Source organism: Trichoderma harzianum (genome assembly GCF_003025095.1).
Source record: "Trichoderma harzianum CBS 226.95 unplaced genomic scaffold M431scaffold_1, whole genome shotgun sequence".
Lineage (NCBI taxonomy): Eukaryota > Fungi > Ascomycota > Sordariomycetes > Hypocreales > Hypocreaceae > Trichoderma > Trichoderma harzianum.
Window position 1 is genome coordinate 707,004 of NW_020209249.1, and position 20,675 is coordinate 727,678.

General features: G+C 50.4%; 8 protein-coding genes across 8 annotated transcripts; 5 read left to right on the plus strand and 3 right to left on the minus strand.

Moving 5' to 3' along the window:
* Positions 1 to 2,168: 2,168 nt before the first annotated feature.
* On the plus strand, positions 2,169 to 3,403 carry M431DRAFT_476680 (hypothetical protein; the record flags this gene model as incomplete). The annotated part of the gene is made up of 2 exons (XM_024915487.1): positions 2,169 to 2,680; positions 2,782 to 3,403. 2 exons carry the CDS (start codon positions 2,169 to 2,171, stop codon positions 3,401 to 3,403), a joined length of 1,134 nt encoding a protein of 377 aa, XP_024779823.1.
* Positions 3,404 to 3,862: 459 nt separating this feature from the next.
* On the minus strand, positions 3,863 to 5,405 carry M431DRAFT_251 (hypothetical protein; the record flags this gene model as incomplete). The annotated part of the gene is made up of 2 exons (XM_024913786.1): positions 3,863 to 5,122; positions 5,193 to 5,405. The coding sequence occupies 2 exons, from the start codon at positions 5,403 to 5,405 to the stop codon at positions 3,863 to 3,865; spliced, it is 1,473 nt and encodes a 490-aa protein (XP_024779824.1).
* Positions 5,406 to 7,416: 2,011 nt separating this feature from the next.
* On the plus strand, positions 7,417 to 8,519 carry M431DRAFT_172898 (hypothetical protein). The gene is made up of 3 exons (XM_024913040.1): positions 7,417 to 7,510; positions 7,676 to 8,306; positions 8,404 to 8,519. The coding sequence occupies exon 2, from the start codon at positions 7,861 to 7,863 to the stop codon at positions 8,167 to 8,169; it is 309 nt and encodes a 102-aa protein (XP_024779825.1). The 5' UTR covers positions 7,417 to 7,510; positions 7,676 to 7,860; the 3' UTR covers positions 8,170 to 8,306; positions 8,404 to 8,519.
* Positions 8,520 to 8,554: 35 nt separating this feature from the next.
* On the plus strand, positions 8,555 to 11,562 carry M431DRAFT_488914 (hypothetical protein; the record flags this gene model as incomplete). Its single annotated transcript, XM_024916621.1, has 6 exons — positions 8,555 to 8,736; positions 8,797 to 8,851; positions 8,955 to 9,458; positions 9,545 to 9,730; positions 9,799 to 11,274; positions 11,350 to 11,562. 6 exons carry the CDS (start codon positions 8,555 to 8,557, stop codon positions 11,560 to 11,562), a joined length of 2,616 nt encoding a protein of 871 aa, XP_024779826.1.
* Positions 11,563 to 12,276: 714 nt separating this feature from the next.
* M431DRAFT_502271 (hypothetical protein) lies at positions 12,277 to 13,906 on the plus strand. Its single transcript, XM_024918134.1, has one exon. It carries the CDS (start codon positions 12,768 to 12,770, stop codon positions 13,830 to 13,832), a length of 1,065 nt encoding a protein of 354 aa, XP_024779827.1. The 5' UTR covers positions 12,277 to 12,767; the 3' UTR covers positions 13,833 to 13,906.
* A 3,236-nt stretch (positions 13,907 to 17,142) lies between these two features.
* M431DRAFT_172934 (hypothetical protein) lies at positions 17,143 to 17,989 on the plus strand. Its single transcript, XM_024913041.1, has one exon. It carries the CDS (start codon positions 17,452 to 17,454, stop codon positions 17,734 to 17,736), a length of 285 nt encoding a protein of 94 aa, XP_024779828.1. The 5' UTR covers positions 17,143 to 17,451; the 3' UTR covers positions 17,737 to 17,989.
* On the minus strand, positions 17,989 to 18,916 carry M431DRAFT_172965 (hypothetical protein). The gene has a single exon (XM_024913042.1). The coding sequence runs from the start codon at positions 18,713 to 18,715 to the stop codon at positions 18,242 to 18,244; it is 474 nt and encodes a 157-aa protein (XP_024779829.1). The 5' UTR covers positions 18,716 to 18,916; the 3' UTR covers positions 17,989 to 18,241.
* Positions 18,917 to 19,322: 406 nt separating this feature from the next.
* Positions 19,323 to 20,297, minus strand: M431DRAFT_60259 (hypothetical protein; the record flags this gene model as incomplete). The annotated part of the gene is made up of 1 exon (XM_024921562.1): positions 19,323 to 20,297. A coding segment is annotated over one exon (975 nt), but the record flags the coding sequence as incomplete, so codon positions are not given.
* Positions 20,298 to 20,675: the final 378 nt, after the last annotated feature.

The window sequence follows — 20,675 nt, forward strand, 5'->3', positions numbered from 1 at the left end:
ATAGACCCAGGGATTATTGCGAGAAGAAAAACAACATTTAATGCAGTTGACTAACTCAAGTCTCGCGAGATCTTTGGGTTTCAAGACTACGCGTCGCTGCCTAATGGCACAGCCAATCATTTACGCGCATTCATAATCCCGCGAGGCTGCCAATACCACTGTATACTCGCTGGGCTCAACGTAGCATCGTAGAGCAATCCGAACGGTATCGACAGCATGAATGAACTAAGAGTTTTCACGTGGATGAATGAAAACAATGTGTTTTAGAGCAATTTTAGCGAGATCTATGGGTTTAGATGGATTTTTTCTTTTTCCACAAAATACTTTGTCTGCTTTTATGAGTAAGATAGTCACTTCTATCGCCCTGCTAATCCGACGAAGTATCATGTTGACCACTGAACAATGCGTTGGTGGGTAAAAATTCAGCTTAAGGACCAATGATTGCTGACAACATTCTCGTTTTTATAATATACATGGTGAAATTAAAAAATATCTAAGTTATTGATTATTTATAAGCAACTGGTCATTTTCCTAGAATTTGTCCTTTTACCCTGGATGTCTTGACAAGTGAATGAGCATACCTATGCCATCTCAGCAGGCTTCTTATCGATAAGAACCGGCTACACTTGTTCAATGAGCTACAGTGCATTTCATCAAGTAATATGGATCTCGATTTCGGAAGCCGGCGTCATGAAAGAAACATACTGAGAAATGCGTCTTATAATCATTGTGATATTCTACATAGCGCAGTCATTCAGTCAATGCCCCAGTGAATGAGTGAGTCTTCATATGAGATATTCGCTGATCAACATGAGTGAGGCCCACAGAGAATGATTTCAGTGGCAATAAACGTAAAATGGTTAATTCTAACTCTATTGCAGCCCACAGACGGGTTGACGCTCGTAATTTTAGAAGAAATAGATAATGCAAACTCCCGGTTTTCTGGATATATCGCATCGTACGAGCTCCCACCTGCCAAACTGTTCTGCCAAATATCACATTCGCATTTGCAGGGTACGCAGACAATCTGCCGCATCGCACCCTTGCCCGGGATTTGATGCCCGAAGAGGCAAAATATCGATTAAGCTAACTCATAATCTAGATCTTGAGCCTAAATACGAGCCCACAGGGTCTCAGTTGCAAGCGCTTACACAGAGAGTCTGAGAGAAATGGGCAGCAGAGTGCATTCTTTTCTCATACGACTTCTCATGATCGAAGCATTGGATCATTATCATTATTCGCAAAAGTCTCGGGTATAGAATCGATAAGGAATGCACGTGTCGTTATCGCGCAGTCGAGGGCAGGGCGCAGCTTATCGTAAGCGAGGAGCCGAAGTACTGGGTAGAGTAGAGAGAAAAAGAAGCTGGAGCAGAGACATTCTTTGCACAATTCAGGCTCGCCGTCGACGATTCACCGATTGACCCAACGTCGTATTACGCAGTTCCCATCACTTCCGTTGTAAGGCATATAACAACGCGTTAGTCAGTCGTCCATCATTTCATCATCCGTCTTTCGATTCTGACCAAGCAAGGCAAACTGGCTCTCGTCGGCATTCTCTCTTTATAGGCAGACTTGGATGCGCATACGAAACGCAACATATTCGACGGTTCCGCGCCTCAACCGAGATGGCCGACCAAAAGGACTTTGGACTAGACGCAATAGGCCAAATGGGATCGAGAAAAAGGTTGCGGCTGGCCAGCTGGGCCAATCCCACGGCCGTCGACGCTCGCTAATCTGGGGTCTTGACTCGGCGAATCCTGTCTGCGCATGCTAGTCAAACAACAGACCGTGTTTGCTGGCCTCGAGAGCGCGGAATACGGATCGCTCGGCAGGCAACGTGCGTGCGGTTGGACCCGTTTTGGGATCACGCAGCTGCTCTTTGGGAAATCAGTCAATGTTGATCCACTGGCGATGGGGCTTCGTTTTTCAGCCGCGCCGGTTTGGGCTTCGGGCCAAGGCAGACTGCTGCAGTCCAGAGGGCGCGACTGGCAGATGAGCCCGAGCCCGTGCTGCGGCTCTACTGTAAAGCGCTCTGATGTCTCTGGCCGGGACCCTTATTTCCATCGTGCTCTTATTCCCCTTTGCTTTGTTGTTTTCTTCTTTTGTTGTCTCTTCTCTCATTGAGCTCGTGCAAAGAAAACCAAAGCTACATTACTACTCACAACACAATGCAGCGTCTACTATTGCTTCCTCTCCTCTCCACAGCGGCTCTTGCTGTCACCGGCAGCGTGACCCTGACCAGCACTGGATGTGCCGATTCATCTGGTTTCGAGAGCTGCCAGAAGCAGGCAAACGACCAGCTGAGTTCATGCATTGCCCAGGCCAAGAAGGACAACAGCCAACAGGAGCTCCTGGCCTGTGGATGTCAAAACTATGTCGACAATTACAATTGCTATTCCGCCTTTTGCTGGAACCGAGTCTGGCAGTGCGAGTACCAAAACTACGTCACCGACTATATGCTCAACTGCCCCATTGCCAAGCTGCCAGTGCCCTATTTCCCGATCCCTAACGATGCCCCTAATGCATGCTCATGCAACTTGGGCAAGGTGTTCCTCGCCTACAACGACGCTATCCAGGAGACGGCAACGTGCTCAAACAATGCAAACTCGGGTGATGCTAGCAGCAACCTTCAGCAGATCCAGGGGTGCGACTGCTGCGAGATTAGCGGTGCCATCTCAACGTAAGTCTCAAGTCTCATCACCCGTATTTGCTCTTCTGCTTCGCATTCATTCATACTGGGAAACTTGCTTGTGAGAAACTTTTGTGCTAATCAAGCATCAGTTTCCTCGAAATCTGCCCTGAAACCGACCCCACCCTCCTTGGCCTCTCAAACGTGAATACGCTTGAGTCACAACTCAATACACCATTTGACTCATGTGGCCCATACCTGGATCAGTACGACTGCATCAAGGACCTGGGATACTCTCTCGATGGAGTCAGCACATTCTACAAGCCGACAAATCTTCCCGCCACTGGAACGGCAACTCTTAGCAACAATGCCGGAACCGTGACTGCGCCTGCTAGCGGATCGGTCTTTACTTACACCAATGGCGGCGATGGAACCGTCTATACCATTACCGCTGCGGGTGTTAAGGGATCCAGCGGCTCTGGCTCCGGTTCAGGCTCCGGTTCAGGCTCAGGCTCAGGCTCAGGATCTGGTTCAGGATCTGGTTCAGGCTCAGGATCAGGATCGGGCTCTGGCTCCGGCTCAGGTTCCAATGATTCCCAGACTACCGCTTCTGACAATGGAGCCGCAAATACCGGAAGCTCTGCACAGGACAGCACTGCTGCTGCGGCGAGTCCAACCAAGACTGGATCGGGCAAGAATGCTGCCGGAATGACTACTGCAAGCCTTTATTTGGTAGCAGCAGCCATGGCCATGCCTCTCCTTGCCTCCTTTTAGACGATTAATAGATGTATGATAGATCCCACACTTAATATTAACAATACACTTTGATTCACAACAAGAGTTTACGTACGAGACTTGATCGCAAGCAGACAAGCTAAATTTTTGAACAACTGATACTTCTTTCATGAGCTCGACCAAGAATCAGGACTAGACAAGCTGATCATCATTAACAAACAATTGGTTTGTTAGATCAAGAATCATGTGTCAACAAGAGTTATCATCGTGAACAAACCGACAATTTTCTCACTAACTCGACCAAGAATCATGACCGGCCATAGGTGATCATCGTGAACAAACTGGCAATTCTTTCATCAGCTTAATCAAAAAATCAGGACCAGACAAAAGTGGTCATCGCGAGCAAAGACTTCTTTCACTAAGTCAATTATAAACCAAGCTTAACCTCTATTCAGGCCAAAAATCTATCAGCGCGGGTTCTTGTGTCATTTACAAAATCTATGCATATCGCTCCAGTTGCTCCAACAATGCCGGCCAGTGATGCGCTGGATAATCGGCATTCAGCCAAAAGTTGCCTCCCAAATCTCTTCCCATAATAACAATGACGTTTGTGGAAAATCTACTCGTCTCTATACTTTGTGAATGGTAATAAACTGGACGGCCCTGCTTCCCATCAGGGCGGACCGTCTCTGCACCCTTGATAATCGCTGGGCTGAAATCCACCGTCTCTAGAAACGCAGCTTTGCTCCAGTTGGAAAATACGAGAAAGGCCATGTTGCTCTCTCCAAACATGGGGGGGTTGCCAGTGGCCCCCATCGATTTGTATGCCAGCGCGGCGACGGCCTTCATTTGCTCCTCGGTGAGTTGTCTTAGGAGAGCTTTTCGACTTTCGAGTGCTAGTTCGCCAATGGTCTTGTCAACGGCTTCCTGGTTGGTGTACTGGACAAAGGCTGCTGCCGGGGCGTTGCAGACGTATGCGGCGTCTTGCTGAAAGACTGACTTGACACGGCTGCGAGGGTCAACGGCCTGGAGGGCTGTAAGAGGGCGGCTAGGTGATATGTTCTTCGCCATCGTCTTCGTTGCCAGTGCGACAATGATGTCGTTTTCGCTGATAAATGTGGGCAAGCTTCCAGCGATGCTGGCCTCTTCTGTTTTCGAAATCTGGTTTCTGGCATCCTGTATAAAAGCATCCATCATCTTTTTCGGAATGCAAACAAGCTTCGATTCGATAGGGGAGTTCCACCATGAGTCAAAAATGAGTCGAAGTCCAAACGAAGCGAGTCCAAAGCCCGAGAGCTGCTTGTCGGCCAGCACGAACTTTTCTGTTGGCTCTGTTTTGTAGAGTCCAGCCATAGTATCCTCGAAAAAGCCCTTGAACGGAGGTACGGCCTCGGGTTTGCCTGCCAAGACGAGCTGCCATGCGTTTAGGACGGCCATGAGGCCGGCGAGATCACTGACGCAGTGGTTGAAGTTGATGGAAACCAGGGTTGCGTCTGTGAAATTGACGACATGGAGGCCATATATCGGGTGATCGGAATAAAAATAATCGTCGATGCATTTGGGTGCTCCCGGTCCAAGGGCTAGTGATTGGTAGTTTCGAGCGCTTGGGAACGTTGTCAATTTGTCTGTTGCACTTGGCAGCTTGGATGCTTCTGGGTGCTCTGAAATGCGCATGCCGAAGCTCTCTTTTGTGAAGTGAAGCGGCGGTCGCCCCTCTGTGAAAAGACGCGGAATGTGAATCTCAGCTGATCCATCGGGCTGAGCTTGAATCAGCTAAACCATCTTGATTGCCATGATGCCAATTGGCTTCCAAACACCATTTACTTACTCTGCGTCGAAGCCTTCCACCAAGCTTCCGCCAGCCCTCCATCTGGAAGAGCCGAGACAGCGAATCGCCCAGCATATCCGCGTCCAGCACCTCATCGAACTTGAAGGTCCACATGAGCGTGAAGCCCCGCAGAGTCGTCGTATCGTCGAACAGATGCAGGGGCGCAATCTCGTCCGTCGGCACGATTGTCGGGGGCGATCTCTTTGGCCCCATGCCGAGGAGCTGGTACAGGTACGAGGCCATCTCCAATGGCTGCTCAAGAACAAAGGTAGAACTTGCCAATTGCAAGTTTTTGTGAGAAGGGAACGGACGAAGTTGAAAACAAAGCTTGCTTCGTCCGTCTGACAGCTGCGGCAGCTCAGCGGCCCCTTGGCGAATCCTTGGAGCTTTTCCCGTTTTAAGGTTGACGCGGCCTTAGTCATCAGCGGTGACGGAAATGCGGCGGGTTGTTGTAAAGGAGTGTCTAACTGGCTACAAGTTGTGACACGATTGAAAACGTGTCTGGTTCGTTGTTGTTTGATGAGCTTGTCTTTTCGTGGACTAGTGAAGGATTAGGTGTAATCTCATTGATTGAGGGCCTGAAGAGAATGGGAAGAGAAAAGGAGGAACAAATGATACGAGAGTCAAGTTATCAGCTTTTGAACGAATAATTCAATTGATCATCAATTGTCTCAGTCGTGAGCCAAATGAGCTATCGTGTATTAGGTAGTATTAGAGACAGAAGAAGAAGGAGTAGCTTTGGGTTAGGTGAAAACGATCGGACCGAGTCGGGAAAGCTGAGTCATCGGTCTCTGACGAAATAATTGGAAGAGAAGAGAAACAATGCAACATCTTGCACGCTCAGTCGATAGCATTACAATATTCGGAGTCGTTCTAGAAAAGGTGACAGGCACAAGCATGTCTTGGAGTGTGTGCTGATCTGCTGCCAAGTCACGTCATGTCGCAACCCGCCCTGTGCCCCAGTAAATAAAGATCAATGCTACGTTAGTGGTAGAGCTGGAGAGTAATCTCGTCACCATCGGCGTAATCTTAATCGTCCCGTCTTCTTCAGCATAACTGGCGTAACGATGCACTTGGAAACCAACGTGAATACTGTAGCTTGTGGCGAGTCATAACATATCCCTTATCGCTGACTCCATGTCCTTAGGAGACCCTGGCTGAACAAGACGGCTTGATGTACGCCTCAATCTCTACTTTGAGATTTCGTGGCGTCTCGGGGCTGTCCAGCCATTTCACATCTCAATAGCGCCTGGCTCTGTATATTCACCGGTCAAGATATGGCCGTTGTTTGGCTCTTTCGGTCGGCCGGTGACCTAGAATATCGCGCCCACTTGGCTTGATCTACTGTGTCCGGGGGCCGGTTGAGGCCTCGTGTCAAAAACGTGGGCAGCATCGTGGTGTCTCGTTCATGTTGATCCGGCAAAGGTGCCCGGACAAGAGGGGCGATTCGATTCATCACAAGCTAAGCTGTCTAGTTGGTGCTTGGCCTTGGACTACAGAGCAATTGGGGACAGCATAGCGAGCTCTCGGTGCCAGGGAGCAAAATTGAACCCTGTCCTGTATGCCGTCTGCGTTGTGGGCCGGCGTTGAGACGGGCTGGTGGTTGAATCCCCGTTTTGGCTTTTGACAGGGCTCAGTTCCAAGCTGAATATGGGGCGATAATTAGTGTGAAACGTTAGTCTTTATGAGTCCTCCCATCCAGAGCAAAGCAACGAGTACGGCGTTCTGGCACTCGGCGTCATTTGGAAGCCAAGATGAGGGCAAAGTGGCCGAAGAGCCAGAAGCAGATGGACACGTCGTTACGCTCAAGTTGTTCACACATACCGACAGATTCCGAGCATACAACCCGTACCATCACCACACCAAGAGGAGAACAAAAAGGCCTGGGCGACAGTTGTGTCTGAAAAAGGCATCCATTATTGTCTGCTGTGCCTGGCGATGGTGATTTCGCCGGCGCCACCGATCAACTAGTAAAGCCAACATGTTTTATGTACAACCAGCACCTTCGATAGATTCCCGTAGCCTGAAGGGATGGCGTGCACTGTCCCCACTCGGTGCTTTTCCATCTGGCTGAAGTCGTGATTGTTTCGATCCGTGAGATCTCCCTGCCGCTGCAGAATCGCCCGTGTGCCTGAGCTAGCCGCCGCCCTGTTCTTTTTTTCTGCCCACAAAGTGCTATCAGTGTTGTCGAAAATAGGGAAATGCAAGTATTGCTCTGTGGTCAGATTATAAGAGAAGGTCAATCTTGTTCGTCTCTTGTGCCCTCGATTGTGCCCAGTGTCACCGACCAGACAAGCGGGGGTTGCGGTATTTATCAGGTAAGTCTCGCTACTTCTTTCACGAACGTGCAGACTACAGCAGTCTTGATTTTTCATCCCGCTTCTTTTGCTTCTCCAGGCCTCTTCGCTTTATGGCGTAACCACCAGCCTGCGGACAACATCGATTATTCGCCGAGCCATATTCTAGTTTCTGACCAGCTGAAGCCCAGGCCCCTGTTAGCATCTCATCTAGCCCTATGCACATCCACATCCTGCGCAACGCTGGCCCGTTGATCCTTGTTCGTTGCGGGTCAGCCCAGCAAAGCAGCGCCTGGTTGGCTCGAATGCTGATTTGATTTGATTTAGATTCCATCACAGCTCCGATTGCCAGGTGCTGTGGAGTCCTTCTGATGCCCGCCCAGATCGCATCGAGTCCAGATCGTGGCCCATGTGGGCATCGACTCTTCCACAGGCGGATTCTGCCGAGGCGCGAGCAGCACAAAAGTCTTTTCCCTCTTTTTCTCTTTGGCCCTCTTGTTCGATGGCTTCTTGTCCTAGGCCGCCGGACCGTTGTCTTGAAATGGGTTAGATGGCTCGGTTCGTCGTGGGACTATTGCCCTCGGCTGCGTCGATACACCCATGGTAGAGACGGCATACGCCTTGTGCAAGCAAGCATGGATGGTGGTGGTACGCAGATTTGTGTAGTCGAGTCCTGCTAATGCATGCGGGTTCATACGCGGACTTGGCCTGGCAATCTTTCTCCATCCATCCATGCTGCGCTCGAGGCCGCCTTTGGTCCCGGACCCGTGGCTGCGGCCTTTCTCTCCCATGTGCTTAGCCGAAGCGTTGTCGACAGGTACTAGAGATATAAGGCGCCGCATCAGCTCGATGGGGTTCCCCCCATCTCGTCTCCCTTTTCCGAGGGGATAGATACTGATTCGTCTGTGTTCCAGACTCTCCTCGGCTGGTGTCTTGAGTCTGTGATGCTTGGATCTAGGAATATGCCTCTCGTTTGATCAACTGCTTTTCTTTTTCTTTTTCTTCCTTGCCGACGTCGAAGTCATCGGTATCCCAAGCCCTGAAACAGCAGAGAAAACGACGACAATGACAACGACGATGGCGACACCGACGACGCAGCAGCTCCTGGAGGAGTATACCGGCAAGGTGGTGCCGTACACCTTCAGCGGAGGGTTCGTGTGCCTCAGTTACGCCATCAGCCTGGTCGGCACCGGCACGGCACTGGAGTTGATTAGACGAAGAACTTCGCATAGGGGAAAGCACAACTTGTATGCGCCCTTTCGATGCTGGGCTGTCCTCTGCCTGACAACTGACATCGAGAATCACAGCTTCTTACTAGTCGGCGCTGCCATTGCAATGGGTGGCATTGCCATCTGGTCCATGGTACGATACAGCCACTACGTAGAGGACATCAATGATTGCAACTATAGGTCTTTTCAGTTGCACTGCATGTCGAGCTTGCTAACATAGTAATGTGACGAGGTAGCACTTCATTGGCAACCGAGCCATCTACATGCTCAACGGCGAAGCAGCCTTCCAAATCGCCTACTCGACTGCACTCACCGTCGCCTCTCTCCTCGTGCCCATCCTCGTCCTCGTGCTTGCCTTTGTCGGCGTCAATGGCAACGGTCGAATCCGATGGTGGCGAATCGTCCTCGCGGGATTGCTCTCTGGCGGCGCCATCTGCGGTATGCATTACCTCGCCGATGCGTCCATCAGCAACTACCGGGGCTCGTATCGACTCTCCTACCTCATTGGCTCCATCATCATCGCCGTACTCGCCAGCACCACGGCCCTCACTCTCTTCTTCGTCTTTGAGAATACCTGGAGTAGCGCCTGGTGGAAGAGACTGGGCTGTGCCATGGTCCTGGCCGGAGCCGTATCTGGCATGCACTGGTGCGCAGCTGTTGGAACGAGTTACACTCTCTTGCACGACAAGCCTGGCAAGGGGGTCTCTCGCAAGGATGCAATGGTTGTCGTTATCTGCCTGGTAAATCTTTTCTCATCTCTGATGGACGCCAAATGAATTCTGGCCCGAAGAGCGTCAAAGCTGACTGAGCCTCATGGTACATCTAGTCTATCGCTGCCGGCGTTCTCATGACAGGCATGGCCATCTATTCGAGCTGGGTAAGACGAGACTACGCCAGCAAGTCGCAGCAAGTCGTCTTGGCTGCCGGCGTCTTTGACGACAAGGGCCGCATCATGGTCTCTCAAGACGGATACCTGCCTAGCGAAGTCGTGACAGACACGTACTTTACAAAGGTCAGTTGTTTCTCCTTTTCTTCCCAGAAGACTGTAGAAAACTGATACGCCATTTTTTTCTTCGCCAGTCCAACGACGACGTCTTCAACACCAGTCACCCCCTCTTTCACTGGATGTTCCGCGCTTCTCGCAACTGGGACACCATAACAAAAGTCATGACTAAGATGACCACCCATATTTCGCTTCTCGCGCAGGAGCGCAACATCGGCAGGACAGGCGTTCAACTCATCAGTGACGATGGCGAGCTTGTAGACGAATACGATACCATTTTGCGCGAGTTGTTCTGCGTTACTGCAGACGCCCTAGCTTCCAAAACTAAGGAGACTCTTGCTGGAGTCGGAACATTGTGGGATGAAATCTTCGTCACGGGAGAGTCATCAAGGGGTCAACGACTATTTAACAATGACAGGCCCGGCTTACAAAATCTCGAGGAAAAAGGCATCCAGCAGAATGGCCAGGAGTACGGCCGCGGTTCGCTCATGTTCCTGGTTCGTAGGGTTGACAGCAGAAAGGAGGTAGTGAGGCTTGAGGCTTCAGGGTTCCGCTTTGTAGAGGTTCACCAGGTCGCTCCCTTTATTCGATCTACAATGCGCATCAAGACGCCCGACTTGGAGGCTCATCTACACAACATGGCCAACCAGAGGGACAAGACCCCCATGCTATCTCCAGGCTTCCACGTGGGAATGTTTGCCGTCCGCGCTCGACTTGACAGGGGCGGCTTCGACGTACTCGCGCAAAAGACAGCCCGGGATCTGCTTCCCTCTGTTCCATTGCCTGTGAGCACCCTTGATGCCCGCAATGCTAGCTTTCTCAATGGCCTCCGTGGATTGCCGCTCTCGACTATTCTGCTCAAACTTCAGGCCGACCAGTCTGCTTCTCCTCAAGACCGCATGTTTGCTTCGATTCTTCGAGACGCCGTTTCCTCGCTTCGGGACTCTTTAGGCGACGAAACATTTGACAACGCTACACTCCTGCCTAAGGTAGTCCAGCTCCCATGCACTCCCTCTACTACACCGGGCAAATCGTTTTCCAAATGCATCCTCATTGCTTTCCAACTCGTCCTCCCCATCCATGCTACCGTGCTCTCGCCCGAGTGCGAGTTTACGCCTCTCAACTTTTTTAAAATGCGCCAACTTACATACGAAGGCTCATCTCATAACATCGAGTTCTCCCACATGGTCCATCGCGACATGTCTTCAACAGTACATGAGCTTTCTTCGCCGCGGTATAGTGCCGCGGCCCAATTGAATAACAAGTTATTTTCCCGAGCCATGGGCAAGGTCAGGGATAACCTGCCGGGCCACAAAAGACGTGCGACGGTCCTCGTATTGACGCCTACAAGGAGCCAGGAGCAGTTGTCAAAGTCAGTGTCTCATCCCAGCTCGATATACAACGGTGACGATGGCAGTTTCGACTTTGCCCGCAAACTCTCATCAGCAAGCCAGTCCCACTCCGGGAAGGACTCTCACAAGGATCAGGGTCAGAAACTTCACATCCTTGGCGGCATCATGGTATCACAAGAGGTGTCTATCAACGTACAAGATGTAAGTGGCAGCACGACCCCTCACTCCGTTTCGTTTCCCGCAGTCAAATATTTAACCGTCATTTTCGAAACACAGAATCAAGAAGACTCAAATGCTCCAGAGCAACAGGGTTCAGAGCTCAAGCCCATTCGACCCCGAGCCGATGCCCAAGGCAAGATGGAAAGTTTCTACACTGCTACTGCGACGGGCGAGAATGGCTTCGCTGGCCAGGGGAAGCAAGATGAGTCTGCTTTTGTCGACGAGCTGCTCGCACTGAGTATGCAGGCGGACAAGCGGGCAGCTGCGTAATTTTTATTTTATTTTATTTTGGCGCTCTTTTCATTTCACATACTAATGATTGGGCATTTCTCGACTTTGTGGTGTGATGGATATGAGGGTCATCGGCGTTATACTACGGGGGGGTTTGAGCGATTCATGTATTGGAACCATGGTTTGTATAAGAGCAACTATTTGGCATCTGGGATATTTTACAATTCTTGTACTCACAAACAAAGTCTGCCTGTGCCTTGTGTCACGACTGGCATATTATTGAGGCTTGATCTCAAGTGCTTTTATTTGCATCACCTGGCTCGTAACCGGCACTGACGATGTGGTGCCAATTTGCCTTTCTGTTCGGTACGAAGGGCAGGAACATGGAACAGGGGCAAAAATGACCCTTGAATTGTCTCGTTCAGCAACGAGCCGTGCATGCCTCTTCTTCACCGCTCTGTTCACTGTGGAAGCTGATTAGCGTGGTGTAATGAGTTGACAATAGGCGATAAGTTTCGAAACGATTGACAGCGTGTTTCGTTTGTGACGATAGCCTTGTTTTTTTCGTGTACTAGCGGATCCCAGAGTCTATAACCTTTATGTCTATGGTCAAATTACAAGCTGTAGGATCATGAACCCGGGCAAGCACATGTGTGATGGATCTTTAAGCTCCCATGTCATTGGCCTAAATACGGGCTTACTTGATAGATGCCTACCTAGTAGAGACTGTCGAGTGATGTGCCTGATGGCTTAGCTCCATGCATCTTTCTTGAATATTAAAAACATGACACATCGTTTTCTATTACAGTCTTGGATATTCTTTTTTACTTCCTATCAAGCCATCCTACTATACAAGAAAAGGGTGATCGATTTCATCGTGATTATTTTGTCGAGGGGTTTCGTAATCGGATTCTGCCAACTGCACTCACCACCTTTCCCCCGCTTTACTTCAACTCACCTGCCTTTTCACCACAAACGTCAAAAGAATGGTCGGCAGAAAGATTTTTGGCTAGATCAAAGAAAAGGCTTTTGGCCCATCAATCGACGATGACGAACCAGAGACTATCGGAGACGCTTGCGACATTTGTCACTGGAATGGACAAAACAACTATCGAGTATCCGGCATCGACCGACTTCGCGAAACGAGGCGATCACTGCAGCTTCAACCAGGGCAACGGACACTTGAATTGTCTCGTTCAGCAAGAGAACGTGGTTGTATCTGCTGTTCCATCTTGTGGCAGCTCATGGACAAGAGTCTGCTCGGCGAGCTGCACGATGCAGAGATTTCTATCTGCCTGTCTTCGGCTGGCCACTTCACCATAGAATGGAGATATCACTTTAACGACTCCGTTACTCAGAACTGGATGTTTGCTCTGCCGGATCGCTGGGAAGAAGCAGTGAAAGTTGTCGCCAAGAAGCACAGGTGGATGTATCTTCCGCTGTACAACATGCAGAAAGAAACCACACTCAGCCGCGATACTTCGTCGGACAAATGCCTCTCATGGGCCAAGGCGCAGCTGGACAAATGCGTCAAACACCATGATCACTGTGCAGCCACGACTAGCGGCTTTCTGCCAACGCGGCTTATCGATGTACAGCCAATAGGGCCAGATGGTGATGTTGTTCTTTGCAACGGAACCGATATCCAAGCTGGATCTCCGTATGTGGCCCTGAGCCACTGCTGGGGACCCAATGGCAGAACCGAGATCAAGTGCCGAACGGTGTCCGGCAATCTTTCCTCACAGCTCTATAGAATCTCTTGGTCTTCATTGTCGCAGACATTACAAGATGCGGTCAACTTCACCCGCAGACTCGGCATGCGGTTCTTGTGGATCGATTGCATATGCATCATACAGGAGGACAAACATGACTGGCAGAAGGAAGCGCCGCGAATGTTTGATGTATACCACAACGCCCGATTGACTCTTGCAGCTCATCACGCGAGGACCAGCCTCGAAGGGCTATACTCAAAGTCCACATCTGAAAGAGAGACTCACATTACTCTCCCACCAAAAGTAGCGGACGAGATGATGAAAAGAGACAGCGGCGGCATAGAAGGGGGCCCAATCGAAATGATTGGTTTGCAGATGGATCCGATATGTCCATTTCGCAGCAATGCAGAAGACAATTCCGAGTTGATAAGCTTCGAAGCCCCCTTGAAGAATAGCGACCGAGATCACTACGATTTCTGGGCCGCTATTCACCAGGGCCTGGACATTTCAGGAACGCCTCGTATCACGCCGCGTGCTGGTGTTTACAGCAAACGACCTTGCGTGGGAATGCAACACGATGCCGACTTGCGAATGTAAAAGAAACGACATGGATAGCTCAATCAAGTCAGATTACAGCAAGACACTTGAGGGAACAACCTCCAAGTGGTACAAGAAGAAGCAGGTCACCGCTAGGGAAGACTTGTGGTGGACTCTCATTGAGCAGTACTCGCGGCTCGGAATCACAAACGCCACTGACAAGTTACCTGCTGTGGCCGCCGTTGCCCAGCAACTACATATGACCTCGCGGCAGGCCGAGACGTATTATGCGGGCCTCTGGTCCGGCTCACTCTTTCAAGACATGCTTTGGGTCTCTGATATCCAAGACTATCAAAATCGCGCTGCGAGACCGAAAACCCCAGATCCGAATGGACTCAAGTGGTGGCCGTCTCCAACTTGGTCATGGGCTTCTGTTCAAGATCCTGTCAAGTTCCTTGGGTCTATATACGATATTAAACCAAGCGTGAAGCCGGTGGCTGAGCTCATCGAAATCGAGTGCCGCAATTCGGATGGTGAAGCTTTTATGCGACCGGATGAGTCTACCTGCCTCCTTACATTACGTGGCAAGACTGCTCATGCACGACTCCAAAAGACTCTGAGGGGGGCAACACATGTGCTATTTACCGTCCAAGTAGGAGTCACGGGCCGCGGAAGCGCCATTGCCTACAACAAAAAAACTGATGAAGATGCAAATCTTGATGGCATCGTCGATACGAGAATGGTCTTCATTGATTATGATCCGTGACCGCAAAGTTTCTTTGTGCTACATTCTGATTCCACTGGCGAGGCACATGGAAATCAAGATGAGGATCTCAGCGCCTCCGAATTTGCAGACAATGATTCTGAGGCCAACGGCTTTGGCTCCCCAGTAGATGGCGCCGAGATGGACGTCGAGCTGATGGAGATTGCGGATCTGACGTACAAAAAAGACATTACCATCCACAAAAAGGACCGGCATCAGGCAATCTTCATGATTCTCAAAGGAAAAGGCCCTGATGATGATTGTCGGTACGAGCGGCTTGGCCTTGTCAAGGTGTCGTATTATACCGATGAGAATTTTGTCACGGCTTTTCGAGAGGCAACTTTGAACCAGCCAGAGAGGAATTGTGTCATTGTCTAGTCTCACCTTGAGAACCTTACCGAGACTTCTTGGCGAAGCTTCGGGTTACCTATGAATGAGGTATCACAAGGTTGAGAGCGACAGCGGTTTCATTCATGACTCTCGAGAACAACGAGGTCAGCTCAATCTCACCTAGTGACTCTATCATCTCCAGCTGCCTGCCAAAAACACAGCTGGACTGATCTTGCTACCAAAGAGGCTTTCAGACTTGATTTTCCGAGAAACCGACTTGCCACTTTTGCTGCTCAGCCACAGCGTTCAGTCCAAACTCGGCTTCGTGTCTCGGAATAATGGCACAATAGAACTCGGACGACATATCCCCCTTTCTTGCTCTGTCTTCCAAAGTCTGCGCACACTGATGCCTCTGTGGCCCTCTCATGGAGCCGCTGGTGACCATGTATTGATCAGTAGTTCTCGACGTGGTGTGACTTGCTGAAGGCTAAACGCCCGCCTCACCGCCTATGGAAGTCGTAGCTTTGAATTGGGCGGAAAGTCCGAAAGTCCCGCTGTTACCTACTTTTCTGTATGTACCACAAGACTTATGAGGGGCGAATTCGAATACAGTGACCGGGTCTGCACTATCAGAGGTTTCAAATGAGCATGAGATTTCCGCTTGAGAAAAGCGTCGTCCGGTGCGGCGGGTGGAAACAGAGCAGAGGATTAGCGGACAGGCCGGTTCGCTGATACAAAACCTCTACACTAGCTGGACAGTAATAATGCTACCGTCGATATGGGAAGACAAGATCTCCTTGTTAAGCAAGAATAGATCAAAACTATCACATGCAACACTGTCCGCGCTCAATGGTGGACATGATAGTGAATCTAACAACTCCAGGGCTTCAATCGATTCACAGTGATCCAACGGGCTGCGGCCGTCGATAAGAAGAAGTGGTCTCCAAACGGGTCATGGCCACCAGGTTGCATCGTGCTCTAAGGCAATGATGAACATGGTCGTGGTGTTGATAACTCTTTCAGAACTGGGGAAACTAGCTTCATTTGGTTCCAAGAGATCTACCGTCGCCGTTTCGCCAGTCGATGTGTCCAAACAATCTCCCAAAAACCATCGATCCGTTTGCGTTTTCCTCAGCTTTCATCACCTGGCTCTTTTTCTGAGCAGCACATGTTGCACATTCTGCCGTTTAATTAGTCAGGCTTAGTGAAGTTTCTACTCCATGTTTTTCATGATGACAAGGAACAGACGGCAGACTTGAAGACGCCTTTCTCCAAGCAGGCCAAGAAAGCAGCAATACCAAGCTTGGGAATCGACAGATTGACGGAACCGATAAACGATCTGATTATCTATTGAGAGCTAGGGAACGGACCTTCTAACAGGGCCGGGCGGGATATCAAACACAAAACAAGAAACCTAGCGCGTCCGATCGCTATAAGGACTACGCCGCGAGTACAGGCTACGGATCTATTTGATCACCAAGCTGAGCCCTCGTCACTCAAAGCATGAGACCCTTGTAACAGCTGGGGTCATCTCATCGCGATAACGTGTCTTGATTCTTCCTCTTTTATATCAGGAAGCTGTTGAACCCAGCAATCTGACCCTGAGAGTCCTGGAGGCTGAGCCCAGTCGAGGAGAGCACACCCGGGAAGTGAGCGGCTTCCAGTGGGATCTCCCGTGTCACATGTACTCAGATGCCAGTGGGTATGGAGGAGGATCCGCCATCATACAACCCAGGGGAGGGCTCCAATATCCGGTGCTGTACGATTCCTTCCTCCATCTCTATCATTTCCATCTCCATCTTCATCTCCATACATCGAACCTTCTTTGCTAAGTCTCAACAGCCAAACACATAGACACGCATCTCTACCTCTCACCTGGGCACATTTTCGTTATTGACGCTACAATGCCCACGCCAATAGATCTTGGACTATGGAACGTACAAGAGGGAATTGTACGCAATTGTTAAATTCTACCGGAGGCACAATCACTTCTTCAAAGCTCAGCAACAGTCCACCGTGCATACTGACCATAAACCTCTCACACGATTCCTGGGGTCCATCGGTCACGAAGGTATCTACGCCCGATGGGTCTCGGAACTGAGACTGCTGAATCTCGACATCAAGTACATTGAGGGACCCCGGATCCTTTTCGTGATGTCAGGGCCGGAATATCCAGCTTTATCGTGTGCTGCCTCCAGGGCGTGTCGGACCTCCTCCTCCCTCAGGCATGTCACCCACCTTTCAGAGCGTTCCCAGTACTAGAGCCTTCCATCGTTCCAATAAAACCTCTTGGCTCTATCCCTGAGGCGATTCCTGTCATGCCGGTCCCAATCCGAGGCCTCACAACCCATCAGGTTTATCACAACGTCTCCGTACCAAGGGTCGTCAACCCATTCTCCCAGAAGCCGGGTCAAGCCCAGATTAGTCACCAATCGTCAGATTCACACGAAATTTTGTCGACAAGACTTTTAAACTAGGTCAAACTGCACATGCGGAAAATTTCCTACAGAATCAAGGGATGGACCAAATCGAGGTCCGTAAGAACGCCTATCGAACCATCTATTTTGTCAAGCATGATTCCAAACGATGGCCTCGCAAATGGCTATACTATACTATCAGATTGGTGTTGGTAGTTTGATGTATGCGATGACTCAAACGTGGTTGGACCTGGCCTTCGCGATGTCATCACTTTCCCCTTATTGCCACAACCCCTCAGCCATCCACAACGATCAAGAAAAACGACGCCTGCGATATTATTGGGGGGGCAAGGGCCTGGCACTGATCCTAGGTGGCCACAGAGATCGAGGGGATGACGAGAGAGGTAGCTATCAACTGATCACGGGCTCGGTCAAATCCCCTTATCAAATTTGAGATCCCATTTCCAACGACGACGAAATATCAGAGCTCAAAGCTACTTCATCCAGTTCGGTTGGTGACAAAGCTGATGAAGCTGAGAAGGAGTAAAACTCTCTGTATTTTGCTATGAAAAGGGGAAAAACTAGCTGCAAACAGGAGCATGTAGAAGGTAGGCTTGACCGAGGAGAGTGGTCACACAGATCCACGTGACAAATCAACAGTTGGGCAGCATGTGAAAAAAAGATTGAAAGGTGCCAGTGGCGCTGCCCATTCCGTGCCCAGTGGCTCGCTGAGCATGCGAGCCAAAGATTTCTGAAGCCTAGTCGACCTGCGTCTACGGATACACTGAACGATGATTTCCACCTTGATCACTGATTTGACGTTTTCTTAGATTCGTCTCGTTAGCTCTCTGGTACGCTGGAGCTATCTCACTTGGAGCGAATGTGAATTTGGGTAGACTTGGACCACGACATTCATGAACGCCTGAGCAAACTCAATCTTGCGTCCCTCCCCAGCTGAGTTATCCACTCTGGCCGGTCTTGTCGTCGCAAATCCGTCTTTGTTCAACGACGATACTCTCATCGCAAGTTTTACAAACCCTACCTACCACAGCACCATCATATGCGGTTAGCAGCTGGCGTTTACGGCAAAGGCTTTCGAGAAGCAACTCAACCGGTGTGCCCCCCTCAGTTTTGCAATGACAAGTCCGTGGACGGCACGTTGCAAGATGCGCACAACCACCTGCGGGATCAGCTTGAAGAAAACGAGTCGCAGCTCGAAGCCGAAGTGTGGAGCTGGAAATAGCATCATGGCAACAATGAAACGAGATCAGAATGGTCGCTGGACCTCCAGCAAGCTCATCTAGGAGTTGATTCTCCACGCGGTGTAAGCAGCATGACGGAGAGTAATGGAAGACAGCTGTGGAGACTGGTCTTTTATCCGTCAAAGGAAATAAGAGTCTTCGTCGAGTTAGTGAGCCAAATAAATCTCCCATAATGATTTACAAGTTAAAAAAAAGTGTAAGAAAACCGGAAAGCGAGGAAAGAAGAAAAGAGGCCGCACAATTTTCATGGTATATATATAAAGCTGTGAACAAATCTTTCATGATTTCGCAATCTCATGTCAAATGATTCTATTTACTCCAACCGATGCTGTCGTTCTGTTTGTGTGAAATGACGCGGAGATTCCAGATCTCTTGTATTCGCTCTCTTGGGCTTTTCCAACTCCAGGCTGACTTTGTGCCGTCTCGGGTTCGACTTGCAACATGATATGGCAATAAAGAAAAATGTAAGAAAAATAAAAGAGAACTGAGTGATGTATACCCATAACCATTCCTTGCCCCGTTATCCTTTGCCTATGCTCCGTCTCTTTTCATCTTGAAACTGTCTTCGTGGTATTCAATTCCGTCTACTGCTGCGATGCCGCCGCTCACGCTGATGCAATGGTGTTGACTGTCGCCGACTTTTATCCTTATCCTTATCTTTATCCTTGTCTCTGTCTGATTCTTCTCGCAGAGTGAGGCTGACCTCGGATGGTGCAATTGAGGGGTTCACAAGGGTACTGCTCCCGTCATCGTCCTCATTCTGAGGCAAAGGCGTTGCCTCAATCTCGAAGGGAATCTGGCTGTAGCCGAGAGCTCTGCGCTCACGTAACTTGGGTGACTTCTCTCCCAACCCAATCTTTGACGCGGCCCACGTTAGCCAGCCCTGGTTTGGCGGAATCCATTGGCCAATGTTGAGGGTATAGTGTCTCTGGTCGTCGGGCAGATTCAGCCAGACAAACTCCCTGTTGCTGTTGATCCGGCCCTCCATGACAAAGTCGCCAATCTCCTCGGGAATCTTGAGTGCTTCGGCGACGAGGATGGGTTGATATGCTGGAACCAGAAGATGCAGCCGCGTTGGGCGCATGGGGTGTCCTCGCCGGCGTGCCTTGTACTCCATCTCTGTGATGCGCCGTCTCGCTGCAAGCATAAAGACGAATGCTGAGTCAATCTGGTTTGTGTAACCGCAGAACCTCGTGCCCAGCGGCTTCTCCTCCAGGAGATGAAAGAACTTGGGATACCAATCGTCGTCGGGATGCCAGAGGAAGAACCAGTGATTTACCGCTGCGTCGTCCGACGTCTGCATGAGCCGCTCCCGAATCATGCTGTGCACATAGTCGGGAAACTCCTTTTGGGCGATGAGAGCCGTTTGCGCCGCGAGGCTGACTGAAATATCCTGTAGCTTGGCGGCGATGAGCTGTAGCGCCTGAATCCCCTGGTACGTCTGGACCATGTTCATTCCGATCCTGACCGTCGTCGCAATCATGCTAAAATACGCAAAGATTCTGGCGCTGTCGCACATGGACTGGCCCATGACCTGCATGGCGGGGATGAATCTGTTGAGGCCGTCGGCCATCTGGTTTGCGCGGGGGGCAAAGTCGTTGACCCTGCCGGCCAGCTCATTCGCCTTGGACAGCGTGTCGCCAATCTTGATGAGTCCATGGCCGGCCTCGATGGTCTTGACGATGGGGGCCGCATTGGCGAAGAGCTTTGCCGCTGCTCGAATGGCCCTGCCCTTGATCTGTTTGTCCTTGAACACAAAGGAGAGGAGGTCTTCGCCCATGGTGATGTGACCGATAGTTCAGGTGACTTACGATATGTACGATGCGTGTGTGTGTGTATGAAAGAGAAAGCAGATCCAGGGGTAAGACGGGAGCGCAAATGCAGAACAGAGAGCAAGAAAATGAACGACGGCAAGGCTCCGTAATCGCGGGGAGATGGAGCAAAGTATGAGTCGCAAGCAGTCAGTCATACACGCATCACGTCGTGGAATCGAGCTTCGCGGCCCAAAAAGCGTGCAAGAGATGCATCTGACCGTCGCCGCTCCACTTTTGCTCCCTTGCCATTAGCTGGTGCTCTGTGCTAACAAAAACAGCACCAGCCCTGTCGATTCCAGTGACGTGGCAGAGCAACC

Bases quoted from the DNA above. Each gene is read 5' to 3' on its own strand.
- M431DRAFT_502271 (XM_024918134.1), top strand. From the start codon at position 12,768: ATGGACAAGAGTCTGCTCGGCGAGCTGCACGATGCAGAGATTTCTATC.
- M431DRAFT_172934 (XM_024913041.1), top strand. From the start codon at position 17,452: ATGGCCTCGCAAATGGCTATACTATACTATCAGATTGGTGTTGGTAGT.
- M431DRAFT_172965 (XM_024913042.1), bottom strand. From the start codon at position 18,715: ATGGGAGATTTATTTGGCTCACTAACTCGACGAAGACTCTTATTTCCT.
- M431DRAFT_172898 (XM_024913040.1), top strand. From the start codon at position 7,861: ATGCCCGCCCAGATCGCATCGAGTCCAGATCGTGGCCCATGTGGGCAT.